This window comes from Octopus sinensis, linkage group LG15 (assembly GCF_006345805.1).
Source record: "Octopus sinensis linkage group LG15, ASM634580v1, whole genome shotgun sequence".
NCBI lineage: Eukaryota > Metazoa > Mollusca > Cephalopoda > Octopoda > Octopodidae > Octopus > Octopus sinensis.
Window position 1 is genome coordinate 45,076,784 of NC_043011.1, and position 18,180 is coordinate 45,094,963.

At 38.1% G+C, this 18,180-nt stretch overlaps 1 protein-coding gene across 3 annotated transcripts in view; it reads left to right on the top strand.

Moving 5' to 3' along the window:
* Positions 1-18,180, top strand: part of LOC115219736 (phosphatidylinositol 4-kinase type 2-beta) — a 142,542-nt gene that overhangs the window by 107,056 nt on the left and 17,306 nt on the right. For all 3 annotated transcript variants that reach the window (XM_036509687.1, XM_029789958.2, XM_029789959.2), the window contains one exon: positions 13,166-13,366. In XM_036509687.1, coding sequence (XP_036365580.1) covers positions 13,166-13,366 — 201 coding nt within the window. The remainder of the gene's footprint in view (positions 1-13,165; positions 13,367-18,180) is intronic.

Here is an 18,180-nt window from a genome sequence, read left to right on the forward strand (position 1 = left end):
TGAAATAATTACAAATGTATGTTTTTAGTATCTCTCTCCCCCCTCTATCTATCAATCTATCTATATTTATTTATTTATCTTTTTTTCCCTACCTCCCTATCTATCTCTCTATCTATATCTATCTATCTGTCTGTCTGTGTTTATCTATATTTGTCTACAAGGGGTTGCTGAACAGTTCCTGGTTTCAGGTAAAAGAAAATACAGGAGGATCAATTAATTATGATTTTATTCAACACATTCCCTTCTCAGGTTCACACACTCAGTGCAGTGGTTCTCCAGTTTTTTTAAGCCCTATAAAAGAACTCAGAATGTCGGGCCTCCAACCCAGTTGTTTGCAATATCCTTAAAACCAGGAACTTTTCATCTACCCCTCATATCTATATCTGTCTGTGTTTATCTATACTTGTTTATATATCTACTTATCCTCCTGCCCCTCTTTAATGAGACAAACTTAACACTTCAAACTTTTTGATATCAGTTTTGACGTTTCCAGTGTTTATGAATTCCAGTTCCATGTAGCATATGTCCACCCCTTCACCACCAATGCCCAGTCCTTTCTGGGATCACTGACCTTACTTTGAACTGTCTGTCTGTCTACCATGTAGTTTTACTTTCCAGTCATTAGATCTGTCTATAAGGATTAACCCTTCAGCATTTAATCTAGCCATATCTGGCCTAAATATTCAATCTGTTTTCTGTTCAGACCAGCCAGATGCAGCCTCTCACACCTACCCTAAAATGTCATTCAGCAAGATAATGCTTGATTAATTCAAAACAATTTGAATAAATAAGGATTACGTTTGACAGAGTAATCTGAATGTTAGTTAAATCCATTTCAGACATGACCATCTCATCTTTCATTCAGAATGTATCTTGGACAATGTTATCCAAGGAGTAGCTGTGTGGTAAGTAGCTTGCTTACCAACCACATGGTTCTGGGTTCAGTCCCACTGTGTGGCACCTTGAGCAAGTGTCTTTTACTATAGCCTCGGGCCGACCAAAGCCTTGTGAGTGGATTTGGTAGACGGAAACTGAAAGAAGACCATCGTATATATATATGTGTGTGTGTGTGTGTGTATATATGTGTATGTGGGTGTGTTTGTCCCCCCCAACATCACTTGACAACCAATGATGGTGTGTTTACATCCCCATCACTTAGCAGTTTGGCAAAAGAGACCGATAGAATAAGTACTAGGCTTACAAAGAATAAGTCCTGGGGTCGATTTGCTCAACTAAAGGCGGTGCTCCAGCATGGCCACAGTCAAATGACTGAAAGAAATAAAAATAGTAAAAAGAAAAAAGAGTAACTTTTCTTTCTTTAAGATCAGTAAGTTGTGATTTGAAGGAGTTGGCTGTTATGACTAACTAATAATGTACCACATATAAAAGTACTTCACTGGCTAATGTGTGTGTATATGTGTGTCTGAATGTTTCATCATATTAACATTTGCTTCTAAATGAAGTGGTGGGTTGTACAGGTCTGCCCAACACAGTGTACTTCTATTTTGTCTCAGTGAGGCCCAACACACTGAGCATTGCTTTCCCCACCTCTGTATCGATCAAGGCTACTTTCTGCTCTTGATGTGTGCTACTTATTTACATAGCAATTATAGAATCATTCGAGTAGCAAACAAGATATCTTGTGCTATTTGTTCTCGCTCTTAACATTCTGTGTTCAAACCCTGCCTGGGTCACTTTGCCTCTTACTTTTTCAAGATCAGTAAAATAATTTAGCAGTGGGGGTGGATTTAATCAACTAACCTCTTCTCTTAAATATGTTATCTTGTTATCATGTGTGAACCATTATAACACCCACTCATGCATATACACGCACATTCATGCATATAACCAACACAATGCCAATCATCATCAACATACATATATACGTGTGTGTGTGTGTGTGTATATATATATATATATTATATATATATATATAAATACACACACACTATGCATACATGTATGCACACGTGCATGTATGTGTGCATTTGTAATATATAGTAATATATATACTGGAGTAAGCACAAAGACAAATTGAACATTTAGTGAGCTTTATTTAATAACCAGTTGATCTAGCAAGTGGGGTCTCATATCAGTGGGGGCGTGGGGGCTGGTGCACATTGATGCCGTCAAGAGGTAGGCCCCGAAATGGCATGCATTCTCTCCTGATGACCCATGCACTTGCTGGCATCCGGTATGCGGAGTTCTTGACAGGTAGCTCTTGCATGTGCAAGTTCTTTGCAAGACATATAGGTTTTGAATTCCAGAAGGATGTAGATGTGGTTAGGAAGGATTGGGTATGAAGTTTAGTATTCAGTTTGTGAAGATCACTCACAGGAGAGGTGACTAAACAAGAGTGGAGGATCAGGTTGATGGTTGTTTGCTACTCATTTTGGCAGTGGTTCAGAAGAACAGCAACCATTGTAGTAGCAGTGGAAGTGAGGTGACACAACACACCAGTGTGTCAGTGATATTGAAGAGTTAAAAGTTTGTCTATCAGATAGATTCTTTTATTTATGTCTAGACTGTGTGTGTGTGTGTATGTTTTCTTTTTATCAGTCTGAAAGACAACTATAAGGTGCAACAACAAAGGCGACAGCTGATCTAATGGAACCTGTATCTAGTCACTTATCCTGCTAGAAATCACAGCCAAATTTCATTCGAATCCCACACCTGTACTATCAGATGATATAGTTCTGGGTTCTATGCAGGGGGAGAAAATGTTGACATGCTCATGGTTGGAATGTCCTTAATTAATCCTGACCTGGGGCTAAACAACAACAATATTAATAATACTAATGATAGTAGTAGTATTGATGATGATGATGATAACAGCAACAGCTGTAGTTGCTCGTCTGGATAATCTATATAACATTATGATGATTCTTTTTTTTTCTGTATGGTGAGACACAAACACATTTATTCACATACAATGACTTATACACACACACTGTACAGCTATGCCACCCCTTCTTTCTCCTGTCTTCCTTTTCCACCCCATCCTGCACATTTTACATATACACGTGTGTGTATATATGTATGTATACACATATTTTCCTCCCACCCTTGCACATTTTACATATACACGTGTGTGTATTTATATATATATGTATGTATATATATGTATGTAATATATATATATATATATGTATGTATGTATATATAGGTATGTATATATATATGTATATATATATATATATGTATGTATATATATGTATGTATATAATATATATATATATATATGTATACACATGTATGTATGTATGTATACACATGTATGTATGTATGTATACACATGTATGTATGTATGTATACACATGTATGTATGTATGCACATATGTACGTATACATATACTCATATTCATTTGTAACAAACACTTTTAAGATCTAAAAATAAGGAGATAACAGGAATTGAACTATTGATCTCTTAACGCAACCCACCATATTGAGTTTTATGTCAAATTTTCTTCTGTGAAATTCTGTACGAGCATTTTTCTGTTATAGAGAGACACTGCAACTGTAAACCCCAAATCTTCATACTTTCTAAGCTTCTAACACTTTGCTTGGTAACTAAGCAGGGGCTGACAGAAACTATTATCAAAACTGAGTTAGAATACACCGCACTGAAGAGTTCTAATAAGACTGGAATAAACCTACAGTTGTCATGTTATTTACCACTTATCAGACTAACTACTCCTTGTGTGCCATCATGTAATTTGTAATTTGGATTCAAAATTATCTCCCTTGCATTTCTTGATAAGAATTATGAACACTAATTTTTTTTTCTTCATTATCGGTTATTCTAATTTTTTTTTTTAATTATTTGTTTACTGCATTAAATTTCTGTCTGCACCTAACTATGTATTTCTTCATGCAGAAGGCATGTCTTGGAGATGTCTAAAATAACAGATGCTAAAGTCAGGAGGAGATAGTCTCTTGATATGGCGTATAAATTAGATTTATCTCCCCTTACAACACACACACACACTCCTGGGAGAATGTTATAAATAGCTGGAGTTTTTTGTTATTGATACAAACAGTAGGTTTGTAATCAACAACTTCTGCAAGCAATCCAACGGTCAAATGTACTGACCAGTGGCTGTTTAGCAATAAGCATCAATGGTTGAATGGTCAGAAGATGTGTGTTGTTGTTATTGTTGTTCTTACTGTTGTACTGTATTACTGTCACTTCCATTACCTTTCAAACTGATAAATACTGCTCTCTCTCTCTCTCTCCATATAAACACAAAGGAAGCACTCAATACATGATGTAGAGTATATATTTGTAACCAAGCAGTTAAAGACCACCGTGAATATTACTCAGAATGCTAAAATTTTCAGGAGACAATTCTGTGAAGCATAGCCATCTGAACGATGAAACATTTGTCTATGTCTATAAAAACTCAGAGAAAACTGTAGGAGCCCTTCACTATTAAACAACATGCATAGATATAAATATATATATAAATATACACACATATCCACACACACACACATTCATACTTGGCCTACAAAGAAGTCAACAGTAAATGAATTTTTTTTTTTTTATATTGAATAATACTGATAAACTTATGGGATTTCTATCGATTTACACACACACACACACTGTTAATCTAATAGCGCTATACACCTATTATTGAGTATGCGTGTATATGCTTATATGAATACACACAAACACACACACGCTCAAGCTATTTTTAGTAGGTAGTGTGCACCTCTTAATCAAAGCCGCTTTCCATAAAACACCAGCATCATCAACTATGCACACACACACACGCACGCACGCACGCACACACACACACACACAAAACTACTCTTTATTTGGCTGAATATTTTTTTTTTTCTGTTCATTGCTGCTTTCAGCTGGATTTCCTTTGATCCTCAATATAATATTTTCCATATACAAACGTATATATTACATATATATATAATGTAATATATACGTTTGTATATTGTGTGTGTGTATATATATATATATACACATACACATACACTCACACAAATATACAGAGAGACGCATAGTGACATGATATATCTATATACAGACTAAGATGTGTGTGTGTGTGTGTGTGTGTGTGCATGTGTACTCATACACACACTAGACATGTATGTACACACGAAACAGTCATCAATAACCACAGTCCCTTATTGTTTGTTTGTTTGTATTGATCTGGTCTGAGGTTTTATGTTACATAACACACACATACACTCGCATACTAATCTGTTTAACACACATTATATATATATATATATATATATTATATATATATATTGAGAGAGATACACAAGTATAATCTCTCTCTCTCTCTCATAATTTTTTCATCAAGTCTGGGGTCTTGCTCTTGTGTCACGCACACACACATAATTCATAAACAAAACATACATATATATATATATATATATATATATATATATATATATATATATATAATACATACACACAGACACACCCTCATATAGACGCAATCATTTGCATGTGTAACTGTACTTATACACCTCTCCATAACACATTTTATCACTTTTCTCTGGTTCTATTCATCAACATATATATATATATATTTACACACACACACACACACACACACTGTACATGTATGCACACATGCATGTGTGTGCATTTGTTTGTAAACCCAAGATATGTATATATTAGTGTGTGTGTGTATATATAATGTAGATATTAATGTAGACATGTACAAACACACATGCATCTGTGTATTTGAAAAATACTAAGTTATGAATACATACATATCATCACTGTATATTCTAGAATGTCCCATTAGTGTTGGTGGTAGTAGTAGTAGTAATAGTACTGGTTGTGGTAGTAGTATTGGTTGTGGTGGTGATGTTGGTGGTACATTGGTTGTTTTGGTAAAGTCAGATGTCTTTTGGTAAAGACATGGCCCTCTATGAAAATGTTTTATATATACTTTTATATATAAATCTTCATTTTCCTTTCATACAACTACTGCTATCACAACCACCAACACAACAACACCCTCTACTACTATAACCTTCTACACCACCAACACTTCTGCCAGTGCCGCTAAGACATGGAGTCTTATTAGACTTAGGCTGTATTATCCATTTCTTGTGTTTCATTTTCAAGTTATCCCAGTTTTACAACACAGCATTTCTTCCATAATCAGCTTTTCTACTTCAAGCAAGATGTTACAGTAGTCTGAGGGAGGAGTTGGGGGTGGTGGCTCTGCAGAGGCTATGGGCATGCACCCATTTCCTTACACTACATAATAATGTCTTTGAAAGCTGCAGTGTCTCAGATTTGAGTTGGTCTTTATAAGACTTTAAGTGCTGGCTTTTCCAACATCAGAACACTGTCCACTCACTCACTGTATGCGAGAAGCGAGTCGTGCTAGAAATGGAAGCCGAATTGCTCTCTCACCTTGAAAATAGGAGGGCACATTAGTTAATATAAACTGAAATACTGTGTCTAGTTGAAAGATGCTGTGGTGATGGTTGGAACACATTCGATTGTTGATCTGCTAGTTTCTATGGCTGGATATGGATGTCTTCCAAATATTAATCACTTCACAAAGAGTACAGGGTGTCTTTTTTCATGGCATCAGCACTTGTGAGATCACTTTGTATCTTGTTTTCCATGGCTGGACGCTCTTCATATAAACCAACCACTTTTTAGCATGTGCTGGGCAAATTTTTGTAGTACCAGCACTTTTGTCAGCCCTATATGGTCTCCACCCATTTAGCAGTTACTTGACATTAGGTGCACTTTACTGTATCACCCAGCACTAACTAGGCCATATACCATAGTAAAGTACATCCAGTGTGTGTGTGTGTGAGTGAGGGGGGTCCCCGTGTGTGTGTGTGCATATTTGTACATACATACAGTCTCTCTCTCTCACTCACTCACACATATATTCTAATGTGGCTGTGTGTTAAGATATTTGCTTCCCACCCACATGCTTGTGGGTTTAGTTCCGTTGTGTGAAACCTTGGGCAAGTGTCTTCTATTATAGCCCTGGGCTGAACAAAGCCTTGTGAAAAGATTTGGTTGACAGAAACTGAAAGAAGCAACAGAAACTAAGGTGGGGAGCTGGCAGAAACGTTAGCACACCGGGCTAAATGCATAGTGGTATTTCGTCTGCTGCTATGTTCTAAGTTCAGATTCCGCCGAAGTCAACTTTTCCTTTCATCCTTTCGGGGTCGATTAAATAAGTACCAGTTACGCACTGGAGTCGACATAATCGACTTAATCCGTTTGTCTGTCCTTGTTTGTCCCCTCTGTGTTTAGCCTCTTGTGGGGAATAAAGAAATAAGAAACTGAAAGAAGCCAGTTGTGTAAATACATATATTGCCTTTCACACAGTTTCATCTGGAAGGCGATAGCACCAGATCCAGCCCTGGGTTGGCATAAGCAGAGGGGTGATCAGCTGAAGACGTGGCTTATGACAAAGCAGATATGGAACTCATTTCTGACCAGTAAGTCTTTGGTATTCGTTGCTGGAACCGGGAATGGCTTCAACATGCTACAGAATCAACCGCCAACAGATGTGCATGGATCACCTTGACCCGTGACACAGTGAACTCAACAGGAGCTGGCTTGACCCTTCCCGAGAGAATGCTGTGTTGCAAGACAAATTTTATATACACACACACACACACACCTCTCCTTGTCTTGACATCATAAGGTAGTTGTAAAATGGTTGTTCTGTTATACAAGCAGTGTTGTTCATTTTCGATATTCTGCCAGAGCATGTCCTGGAAATGGGTATGGGTTGGCCACAGGAAGAGCATCCAGCCATAGAAATTTTGCCTCAATGAACTCTGTCCAATCCATATGAAAGTAAGGAGAAATGCATGTTAAAATGATGATATAAACCCACACATACACAGTGCACTGAGGTTATCATATCACAATAAGGGGTGGTGTAGTGACTGAGTTTTGATGCTGCTAAAGATGACTCGCACCACCATGCTATCATTGCAGGATAGCCCTCAGGAACATGTTGACAGTGGCCACCAATACATATTGGTGTATTGAGGAAGGTCTGACTGACCTACATGTGGAAGAGATAATGCAGAGTAGTATCACATACAAAAGTCTAATAGCAGTAGTAGTAGTAGTAGCAGTTCCAAGAAGAGTGTTGAGTGTTGGAGGACCAAAGGTCATGTGATTTGTCGTCAGAATTGACAACAGGTGACCAGACAACTGAAGGAAGAGAGAGAGAGACTTAACTACCTTCCGTTTTAATTCCCCGCCTCACAGCTTGTTACTGTAATATATCTAATTTAAGCTTCTGCTATCTGACTCATATTGGTGTCCTTGTGTGTGTGTGTGTGTGTGTCCTTAGGCCAGCTCTTACATACATTCTTACATGTTATTGTAACATTCTGTGTACATTTGCTTCAATTTCTGTGTCTGCCTCTGTGTGCATGCTTTGTAAATGAACAGGAGATGAGCTTAGAGAACATTAAAAGCCAGTCCTCATCATCACAACTGTCACCCTAGTCCTACAAACCTTACAGAGCTAAGCCCCCATCTTCACCCTTCTAATACAGTAGACAATTATATATCGTCAGTTTCATAAACTCTGTAATCTTTTAGTCTGTTGTTTCAGTTACTGGGTTGTGACCATGCTGGGGCACTGCTTTGAAAGGTTTTAGTCGAATGAATCGACCACAGGACTTATTTTTAAAGCTTGGTACTTATACTTATTCTATCGGTCTCTTTTTGCTGAACTGCTACAGGGACATAAACAAACCAATAATGATTGTTAATGTAGTGGTGGTGGTGGGGAAGACAATCACACACACAGATATATATATATATCACCGTGACTGACCAGGCTATCAGATGTTGCTACACATTGCTGGTCACAATGCGTTTCACATTGTTTTAGCCTTTAAATGACGCCATCCCGCTGGCTAAGCGAGCAGGCCAAGATATGTATATATATATATATCACGTGACCGACCAGGCCATCAGATGTAGTTACACATCGCTGGTCACAATGCGTTCGCATTGTTTTAGCCTTCGAATGACGCCACCCCGCTGGCTAAGCGAGCAGGCCAATATATATATATATATATATATATGTGTGTATATATATATATATATATATATATATATATACACACACACCAGCATGGAAAGCGGACGCTAAACGATGATGATGATACACACACACATGTATTTACAATGGGCATTTTTCAGTTTCCATGTCCCAAATCCACTCACAGGTTGTTGGTTGACCCAGGGTTATAGTAGAAGACACTTGCCCAGTGGGACTGAACCTGGAACCGTATGGTTGGGAACCAAACTTCCTACCACACGGCCATTTCACACCAATATTTACTATTACAGAAAACTAAACACTCATCTACAATTACTCTCTCTCTTGTTCCCTCACACTGCCGCTACCCTATATTTTACTCCTTCCATTTATCTCTCTCTCTCTCTCTCTCTCTCTCTCTCTCTCTCCTATGTTTGTTTGTCTCTAATTAATCTGTCTCCCTCCTCCGCCCATCAACCGATCAATCAATATGTAGAATTATTTCAATATTTCTCACACAATGCTCCATACTTAAAAATATTCTGCAATTCCATTTTTGGTATGCACATGCATACCACATTGTGCATGGACTCAAACCCACATGCATAGACACACCCACATGCACTGTTTTGTTCTGGTCCCTTCTGGATTCTTTAATTCCATGCAGCCAAACTGGTTTCCATTTTCAAACTCTCATTATAAATACTCAGCCTTCATTTAGTCTTTCTCTGCCATCAGACCCTGGACTAACGAGCTTGAGAAGACCATACCTATTTCCTTACTACCCACATGGAGTTAAACACAGAGAGGACAAACAAGGACAGACAAACGGATTAAGTCGATTATATTGACCCCAGTGCATAACTGGTACTTATTTTATCGACCCCGAAAGGATGAAAGGCAAAGTCGACCTCGGCAGAGTTTGAACTCAGAACGTAACGGCAGACAAAATACGGCTACGCATTTCGCCCAGCGTGCTAACGTTTCTGCCAGCTCGCCGCCTTCTACCACCCCAGGGCAAACAGTTATGTTTAGTTCTACTTGCATCTCTCTATCTTCTACCTACGGACACAGCCCTATCTCAAATATTACTCACACTCCTGTATAGGTGTGGACATGGCTGTTTAGTTAACTTTTATTTGGGTCAGTTATTGGGCTACTATCATGCTGGAGCACCAAATTGAAGGGTTTAGCCCAACAAATTGACCCTAGTACATTTTTTCAAAGTCTAGTAATTGTTAGCGTCTTTTGCCGAACCACTAAGTTACAGGAATGGAAACAAACCAACACTGGTCATCAAGCAATGTGAGGGCGACAAAGATACATGTGTGCACACACACACGCACACACAAACACACACACACACCCTTTGGTCATGAATGACCATAGCATTGCATCTAGAAAGTTCCCTGTCTTGGTGAAAATCTGGGCATGGTTGTTTATGGAAGACCAACAGTCACCCCTGCAACTTGGCACCAGTGCTTTTGTTACCATATTTCTGTTCTACTACATTGCATTTTTTATTTCAATTAATTCTGGAAATAATAAAGCTTTTGGCAAAATATCTTGGTCACTCCTAAGCTGGTAACTGGTATATAGATTAACGAGGAATTTTCAAGGGAAATTTTGATTTAGATCACTTTATAAGCGAACCATCCGCTCGCATCCGTTGCCAGCCTCGCCTGGCCCCCGTGCCGGTGGCACGTAAAAGCACCATCCGTTTGTGGCCGTTTGCCAGCTCCATCTGGCACCTGTGCGGGTGGCACGTAAAAAGCACCCACTACACTCACGGAGTGGTTGGCGTTAGGAAGGGCATCCAGCCGTAGAAACACTGCCAGATCAGACTGGGCCTGATGCAGCCTTCTGGCTTCACAGACCCCAGTTGAACCGTCCAACCCATGTTAGCATGGTAAAAACGGACGCTAAATGATGATGATGATGATTATATAGAAAGTTTCTGTCATAGAAGCAGGGGCAGTCTTGAGTGGGCTGGTATGAAAAGGATTAACAGTTGTCCATGGCAGGAATGCAAGAAGGTTTGTAATGATTCATCTGGTGAGGAAGGGCCAAAAATTCAACAAGGAAATAGTGTTAAATATTTCGTAGTGGGACTAGGGTGGCAGCAGACACAAGAGGAGAAAGTAACTCAATGCGCAAGCATTTTTGTGACTAGGAAAATGCAAAATAAACCAAATCATGTATCCAGTGAAGGGAAATCAAAATGTAAAAAAAAAATGTGAATCTTAGTCTGAGGTAAGAGGTTAGAACAAGCACACACACCCACACCACATATGCACAAACATGTGTATGCATGCGTGTGTGTGTGTGTGTTCATATATATATATATATATATATATAATAAACTGTCGCGTGCATCATGACTTGCATATTTATTAATAAAACATTCCGACAGATTCAGACATGAAAATGTAATTACTGTTGGGTACTTATGAATTGCATGTGTTGAGACTGTTCTTTTGTGATGAACACAACAGCAATTAGCATATTCCCATTTTAATCAGCTAGATCATATTAAGAATGAATTTGCAAGTCATCATCTTGTGTGTGTGTGTGTCATCGTTATTTATGTTTTCTGTGTTAGCATGGGTTGGATGGTTTGGCAGGGACTGGCAAACCAGAAGATTGTGCCAAGCTTTCCTGTCTGCCTTAGCATGGTTTCTATGGCTGGATACCCTTCTTATCTATCTATCTATCTATCTGTCTGTCTGTCAATTATAATATGACAACAAAAGAATGAATGAGACCTTGATATTATATAAAATAGAGGAATTTAACAGTTGGTTGTCATAATAAAATTCAGTTTTGGATGCCAGGGCTGAAGTCTGCTCCGGCATCTCATTTCAGCCCTGGCATCCAAAACTTTGAGTTTTATTATGACAACCAACTAATTGTCACATATTACATAGATAGATAGATACATACATACATACATCTGTTGGTTCACCAGAAGCAATAAATTACAGGACTCTATACAAAGGCGGAGTATTTTATAATACATTATAACTGCACTGTTCTGATTTCCAGCTCTCAGAGTTACTTGTTGCCACCCACCAGCTGGTAAACCAAGCCTGGTCTCCTTTTAAAATATCCAAAACCAGAAACGAAGTCATAAGTGTAAGCTTGAAGCAGCTGTTTTTGCATGTGTTGTTCACAAAGGTTTTTAAGCAGCAAAACATAAGGATAAGTCTTTTCCTCAAACTTTCATTTCATATTTCAAAAGGTATTTAGACAGGGAATATTTTAAAGGGAAATGAGGTTCAGTTTTCCTGCTGCTGATTAGAAACGAGTAACTTTGACTACTGGAAATTGGAGCCCTTCAGTTATATATATATATGAAAGGATAAACACAGGTTTATGTAATAGTTTCTACTGTGTTTCTCCATTATGGTTGTTTGGGGCGCTACAATTGGTGTTCTAAATGCTCACCCACAACAGATCATCAGGGAACACTTTATTGCATTAAATTACAGATATGTATGTGGCTGTGTGGTAAGAAGCTTGCTTCTCACCTTCATGGTTCCGGGTTCAGTCCCACTGTGTGACACCTTGGGCAAGTGTCTTCTACTATAGCCTTGTGAGTGGATTTCAGAGATGGAAACTGAAAGAAGCCTATCGTGTGTGTGTATATATATATATATATATATATATATATATAGGCATAGTAGTGGCTGTGTGGTAAGTAGCTTGCTTACGAATCACATGGTTCCAGGTTTAGTCCCACTGGGCAAGTGTCTTCTACTATAGCCTTGGGCCGACCAAAGCCTTGTGAGTGGATTTGGTAGATGGAAACTGAAAGAAGCTTGTCATATATATGTATGGGTATGTATATGTTTGTGTGTCTGTGTTTGTCCCCCCCAACATCGGTTGACAACCGATGTTGGTGTATTTATGTCCTCGTAACATAGCAGTTCAGCAAACGAGACTTATAGAATAAGTACTAGGCTTAAAGTCCTAAGGTTGATTTTTTTTTTTTTCTACTAAATCCCTTCAAGGTGGTGCTCCAGCATGGCCGCAGTCAAATGACTGAAACATGTTAAAGAATAAAAGAATATTAAATTAGAATAATCTGAATGTTGAAGAGTTAATTACCAAATTATTTTATGTTATTATTTCAGAAAATTATTGGAGTCTTCAAACCCAAAGATGAAGAACCATATGGCCATCTAAACCCTAAATGGACCAAATGGATGCACAAATTATGTTGTCCGTGTTGTTTTGGGCGGAGTTGTTTGGTTCCCAACCAAGGTTACTTATCAGAGGCTGGAGCCAGCTTGGTCGACCAGAAATTAAACCTTAATATTGTTCCGAAAACGAAGGTAAGAATTTTATTCATGTCTTTTTTTTTTTTTTTAACTTGTTAAAATTTGCTCACCAAGGTTTTACAAGTTCAAATTTTGGGTGTTTTTTTTTTGTTAATTTTCTTTTCACTCATTTTAGCCATTTGGCTGCAACCCACTTCAAAAGGTTTTGTTGATCAAATCAGCCCCAGTCTGGTTCTTATTTTTAGCAGTTTCTTTTTGCCAGACTGTTTACAGGATGTGCATAAACCAACGCCGCTTGTCAGTGAAATGCAAGCACAGATGCACACACACATGCAGATACATAACTGGCTTCTGTACAGTTTCCGTCTATCAAATTCATTCAAAGATATTGGTTAATCTGAAGTGAAAAACACTTGCTCAAGGTGCCATACATCATCATCATTTGATGCCCACTTTCCATACTGGCATGGGTTGGACAGTTTGACAGAAGCTGGCTAGCTGGGGAGCTGACCAAACTCCAATTGTCTCATTTGGCATGGTTTCTATGGCTGGATGCCCTTTGTAACAACAACCAGTTCACAGTGTACTAGGTGCTTATTACATGACCCTAGCATGGGTTCATTTGTGTAGCACTAGCATGGGTTCTTCTACGTGACACCAGCATGGGTGCTTTTACATGACACCGGCACGGGCTCTTGTATGTGACGCCAGCACAAGTTCTTTTATGTGGCACCAGCACTGGTACGTTTGTATAATACTGGCACTTTTAAATGGCAGCAGCATGGGCACTTGCACATGACACCAGCACGAATGCGTTCATGTGGCACCAGATGCTTTTATGCGACACCGGTACAGATGTTTATGTGTGGCACCAGTATGAGCATTTTGAGTCCTGTTCATATAGTTATAAAACCTGGTCCAGTGGTTTTCAACCAGGGTTCCGCCAGTACAGTCTAGGGGTTCTGCAAGAAGTTATAAAACTGCTAAAATCGGCAGTAATTTTTAAGTCTCATGTGCAGATATGTATGCATAAGACTATTAAATTATTGCACAGGGGTTCCTCGAGCCAGTGGAATATTTCCTTGGGGTTCCGCTCCAGCAAAAAGTTTGAAAAGCACTGACCTGGTGATATATGGCTATATGTACACACACACACACACACTTAATAAACTTCTACACAGTTTCTATCTATCAAATTCACTCTTAAGATTTTTGTGAGTAGGAAGCACGTGTTCAGTGTGCAGTGTAATGGGATTGAACATATAACCTTGTAGTTGTGAAGGCGACCTTCTTAACCACACAGCCATATGTTTTTCCTTTTTCTGGTTTCTTCAATTACAGTTTTAAATCTAAAATTTCAGTTAACTGTCTGTTGTCTGTTCAAGTATTTCAACTTTGAAAAGTTTTGTGAATTCATATTCAAAATTTTTCTTGTTTGCTGCTCTCTGTTATTTTCTTGTGAAACATTAACTTCAGTTTTCTTCATAAACTGCCTTGAATAACTTTATTTATTAAGCTGAAATTGGAAAAGTCTGATATTCAATTTTGAATATTCAACAAAGACAAATATTTAAAATATTGGAAGTTCAGATGTTTGATTATTTTAATACATAACATTTGTTTATATATTCTGCTTTTTATTTTCATTTTATTTATTTATTTATTTTAGTTTAGTTTGTGTGTGTGTGTGAATTTGAAATTTCAAATTTTAGGTAGGTGCTTGTGATGGGGTGGAGAATTTCAAAATTCATTTCTAGCGTTTGTTTTGACAATAAAATCATGTGAAAAGCTGTGATTTTGAGGTTGCAGTAAATAGTTTTATAGCAGAAGTAAGCGGGAAGAGGTGGATAACTGTGAAGTCCTCTCTGCCTATGATTGTTGTTGTTCACAGTTCAACAAAAATATGTGACAACCAATCAACAGCCAGTTCTTTGCTATTGTCACCACACCTACCTTGATTTATGATTTGATATGGAGGGTTAATCATGTAGGTCACATTGCTTACAAAATCTCTGTATGAACAGTTTAAAAAAAAAAACAGTTGAGCACTTACATGAAGATTGAAACAGTATCATTGAGTTTTGGTGTAGTAATAAGTGACAAGCAGCATGTAACAATACTTGAATGGAATTCACTCCTGTCCATCTATAGATTGATTAATATACTGTAATAAAGTGAGTCCTTATTTGTGATTAGCTTTTTTTTGTTTGTTTTTGTTCAAATAAGATCTATATTGAAGTGATATTGATATTCACAGGATAGTGTTGTTGCTATGTATACTGACCGGGGCAAGCATAACTGTGTCATTGAGAAATTCGATTTACAACCACATGGTTCTAAATTCACACACTTGGGCATGTGGCTTCAATTGTTACCTTGCGAGTTGAATTTGGTAGATGGAAACTACATGGAAAACTGTCTGTGGGAGTATTCCTATTTCTAGGGTGGTAGATTGTTCCGTTAGCATTCAGATTACTCTGTCGAATATAATGCTAATTTGTTCACATTGTTTCTAATTAATCATGCATTATCTTGTAGCTGTGAATTTTCAATAATGTGATTGTATATTTTCGGAAGGACATTGTAGGGTAGGTGTGAGAAGCCAGATTTGCCTGGTATGAACATAAAACAGAATATTTGGGCTGGATATGGACAGTTTAAATGCTAAAGAGTTAATCTCTTGTCCACTGTAGTACTTGCCCTTTTTGGACTCTTTTATCAGAGTCCACTCCTTTGTAAGCCTCTGGACCAGGTCTCTCCACAGTGTGGGATAATTTCCTGCTTCCGGTCGTAAAGGTCCTGGAAAAGATCAAATGCTGCCTTTACATCTCTGATTCAACAATAAAAATAAAACAAAAACACACAAAATGTCTTCAACCAAATGTAAAAGAAGGCTTGTGTCCTCTCTCACTCTCTACTTCCACCTCCACTACTAAAATGGCCCCTGCTCAGGATTATTTGTTAGGCTTAGAGACCCTCTCACTAATACTGACTCACAGAAATGCTATGTCCTCTCTCTCTCTCTCTCCCTTCTTCCTCTATCTCATCTTCCAATATCATAATGGCCACCATTCTTCTCACCCTTCAGCATTTAAACTAGCTGGATCCAACCTCTCACTCCTAACCTACAACTTCATTCTAAAAATAAACAATCAACATCATCAAAATCTTGAATCTACAAGAGAATGCAGAATTAATTTAATATAATGGGAATAAATAAGAATTACATTTGACAAAGAGGTCACAGGATATGTGATGAAGGATTTCCAGATGTAGGGCATAAAATAAGAGCAATAATAAAATAAATCCAAAGTGAAGAATGAATATATAGTGCATGTGTTTATTTGGTAAATAAAACAAAAAAACATCCTGAAATATAACATTGGGCCTCTCGGAGGCAACAAAAAGTGACCAAGACCTTTGGTGATATGCTGTGCTTCAGAAGACCTGTAAAGCCAAGTGAAAGTGTAGTCATGGCATGTAAAAAGCACCCTTCAAACATTGGGCCTCACAGAGACAATAAGTGACTGAAGTCTTTTGCAATATGCTGTGCTCGAGAATACCTGTCAAGCCAGGTGAAATCGTAGTTGTGGACAATGCTGGTGTCCTGTTACTGGCACCCATGCCAATGGCATGTAAAAAGCACCTTTCAAACATTGGGCTTCATGGAGGCAATGATAAGTGACCGAGGTCTTTGGCGATATGCCATGCTTGAGAAGTCCTATCAAGGCAAGTGAGAGTGTAGCTGTGGCTGATGCCAGTGTCCTATAACTGGCACCTGTGCCGGTGGCATATAAAAAGCACCCATTGCACTCTTGGAGTGGTTGGTGTTAGAAAGGGCATCCAGCTGTAGAAACTTTACCAAATCAGACTGGAACCTGGTGCAGCTTACTAGTTTCAGTCAAACTGTCTAACCCATGCCAGCATGGACAGCAGACGCTAAATGACAATGATGATTTGACAAAGTAACCTGAATGCTAAAGGGTTAATAAACTAACTCTCTCACTACTCCTCATGCCCATTTGTCTCCATTGTGTAATATATATATATATATATATATATATATATATATATATATATATATAGTTAATCCAAACAAGAAAACACAACAACGCGAGGACGTGGAACAAATATAGTATTATTGGACACTCAGGAAAGAAGGGAAGAAGGAGGGTTTAACATTTCAAGCGGAGCTCTTCGTCGGAAACATAGAAGGAAAGATCCCGATTCTGCTATGTTTCCGACGAAGAGCTCCGCTCAAAACGTTAAACCCTCCTTCTTTCCTGAACGTCCAATAATACTATATTTGTTCCACGTCCTCGCGTTTTGTTTTTTTGTGTTTTCTTGTTTGGATTAACTATATATATATATATATGAATATATTACACAATGGGGACAAATGGACATTTCCAGCTGGTGCAGTAACCACTTAAAGGTTTCTCATATAACTGTATGATGTGCCACTGATTTTGTCGACCACTGCTCTTTCATGTAAGTGGAGTTATGTAAAACTCAGATCTGAATCAATGGCACAAGCCAAACTAAATTGAAACGATCAATGACATCTTTAGTAAGAAGTCTATCATATTGATTTTGTCATATGATCCTTCACTAAACAGCTGTTTAGCCTTTTGAACAAGAAACTATGATAGTTACAGCTGATTCACTTCATTTTATGCAGGGCTACAACTTCTTTCATCTCCTCAACATTTCACTCTCTCCACATTAATATCTACCACATAACATTTTTGCATTAGATCAGTCCACCTAGCTGTACACAGTCTACCAAACTGTACAGAGACCTGTCTTCAAAACTGTGAATCGGTGGTTCTCAAACTTTTTACACCTGTGGACACCTTTGATTCCTG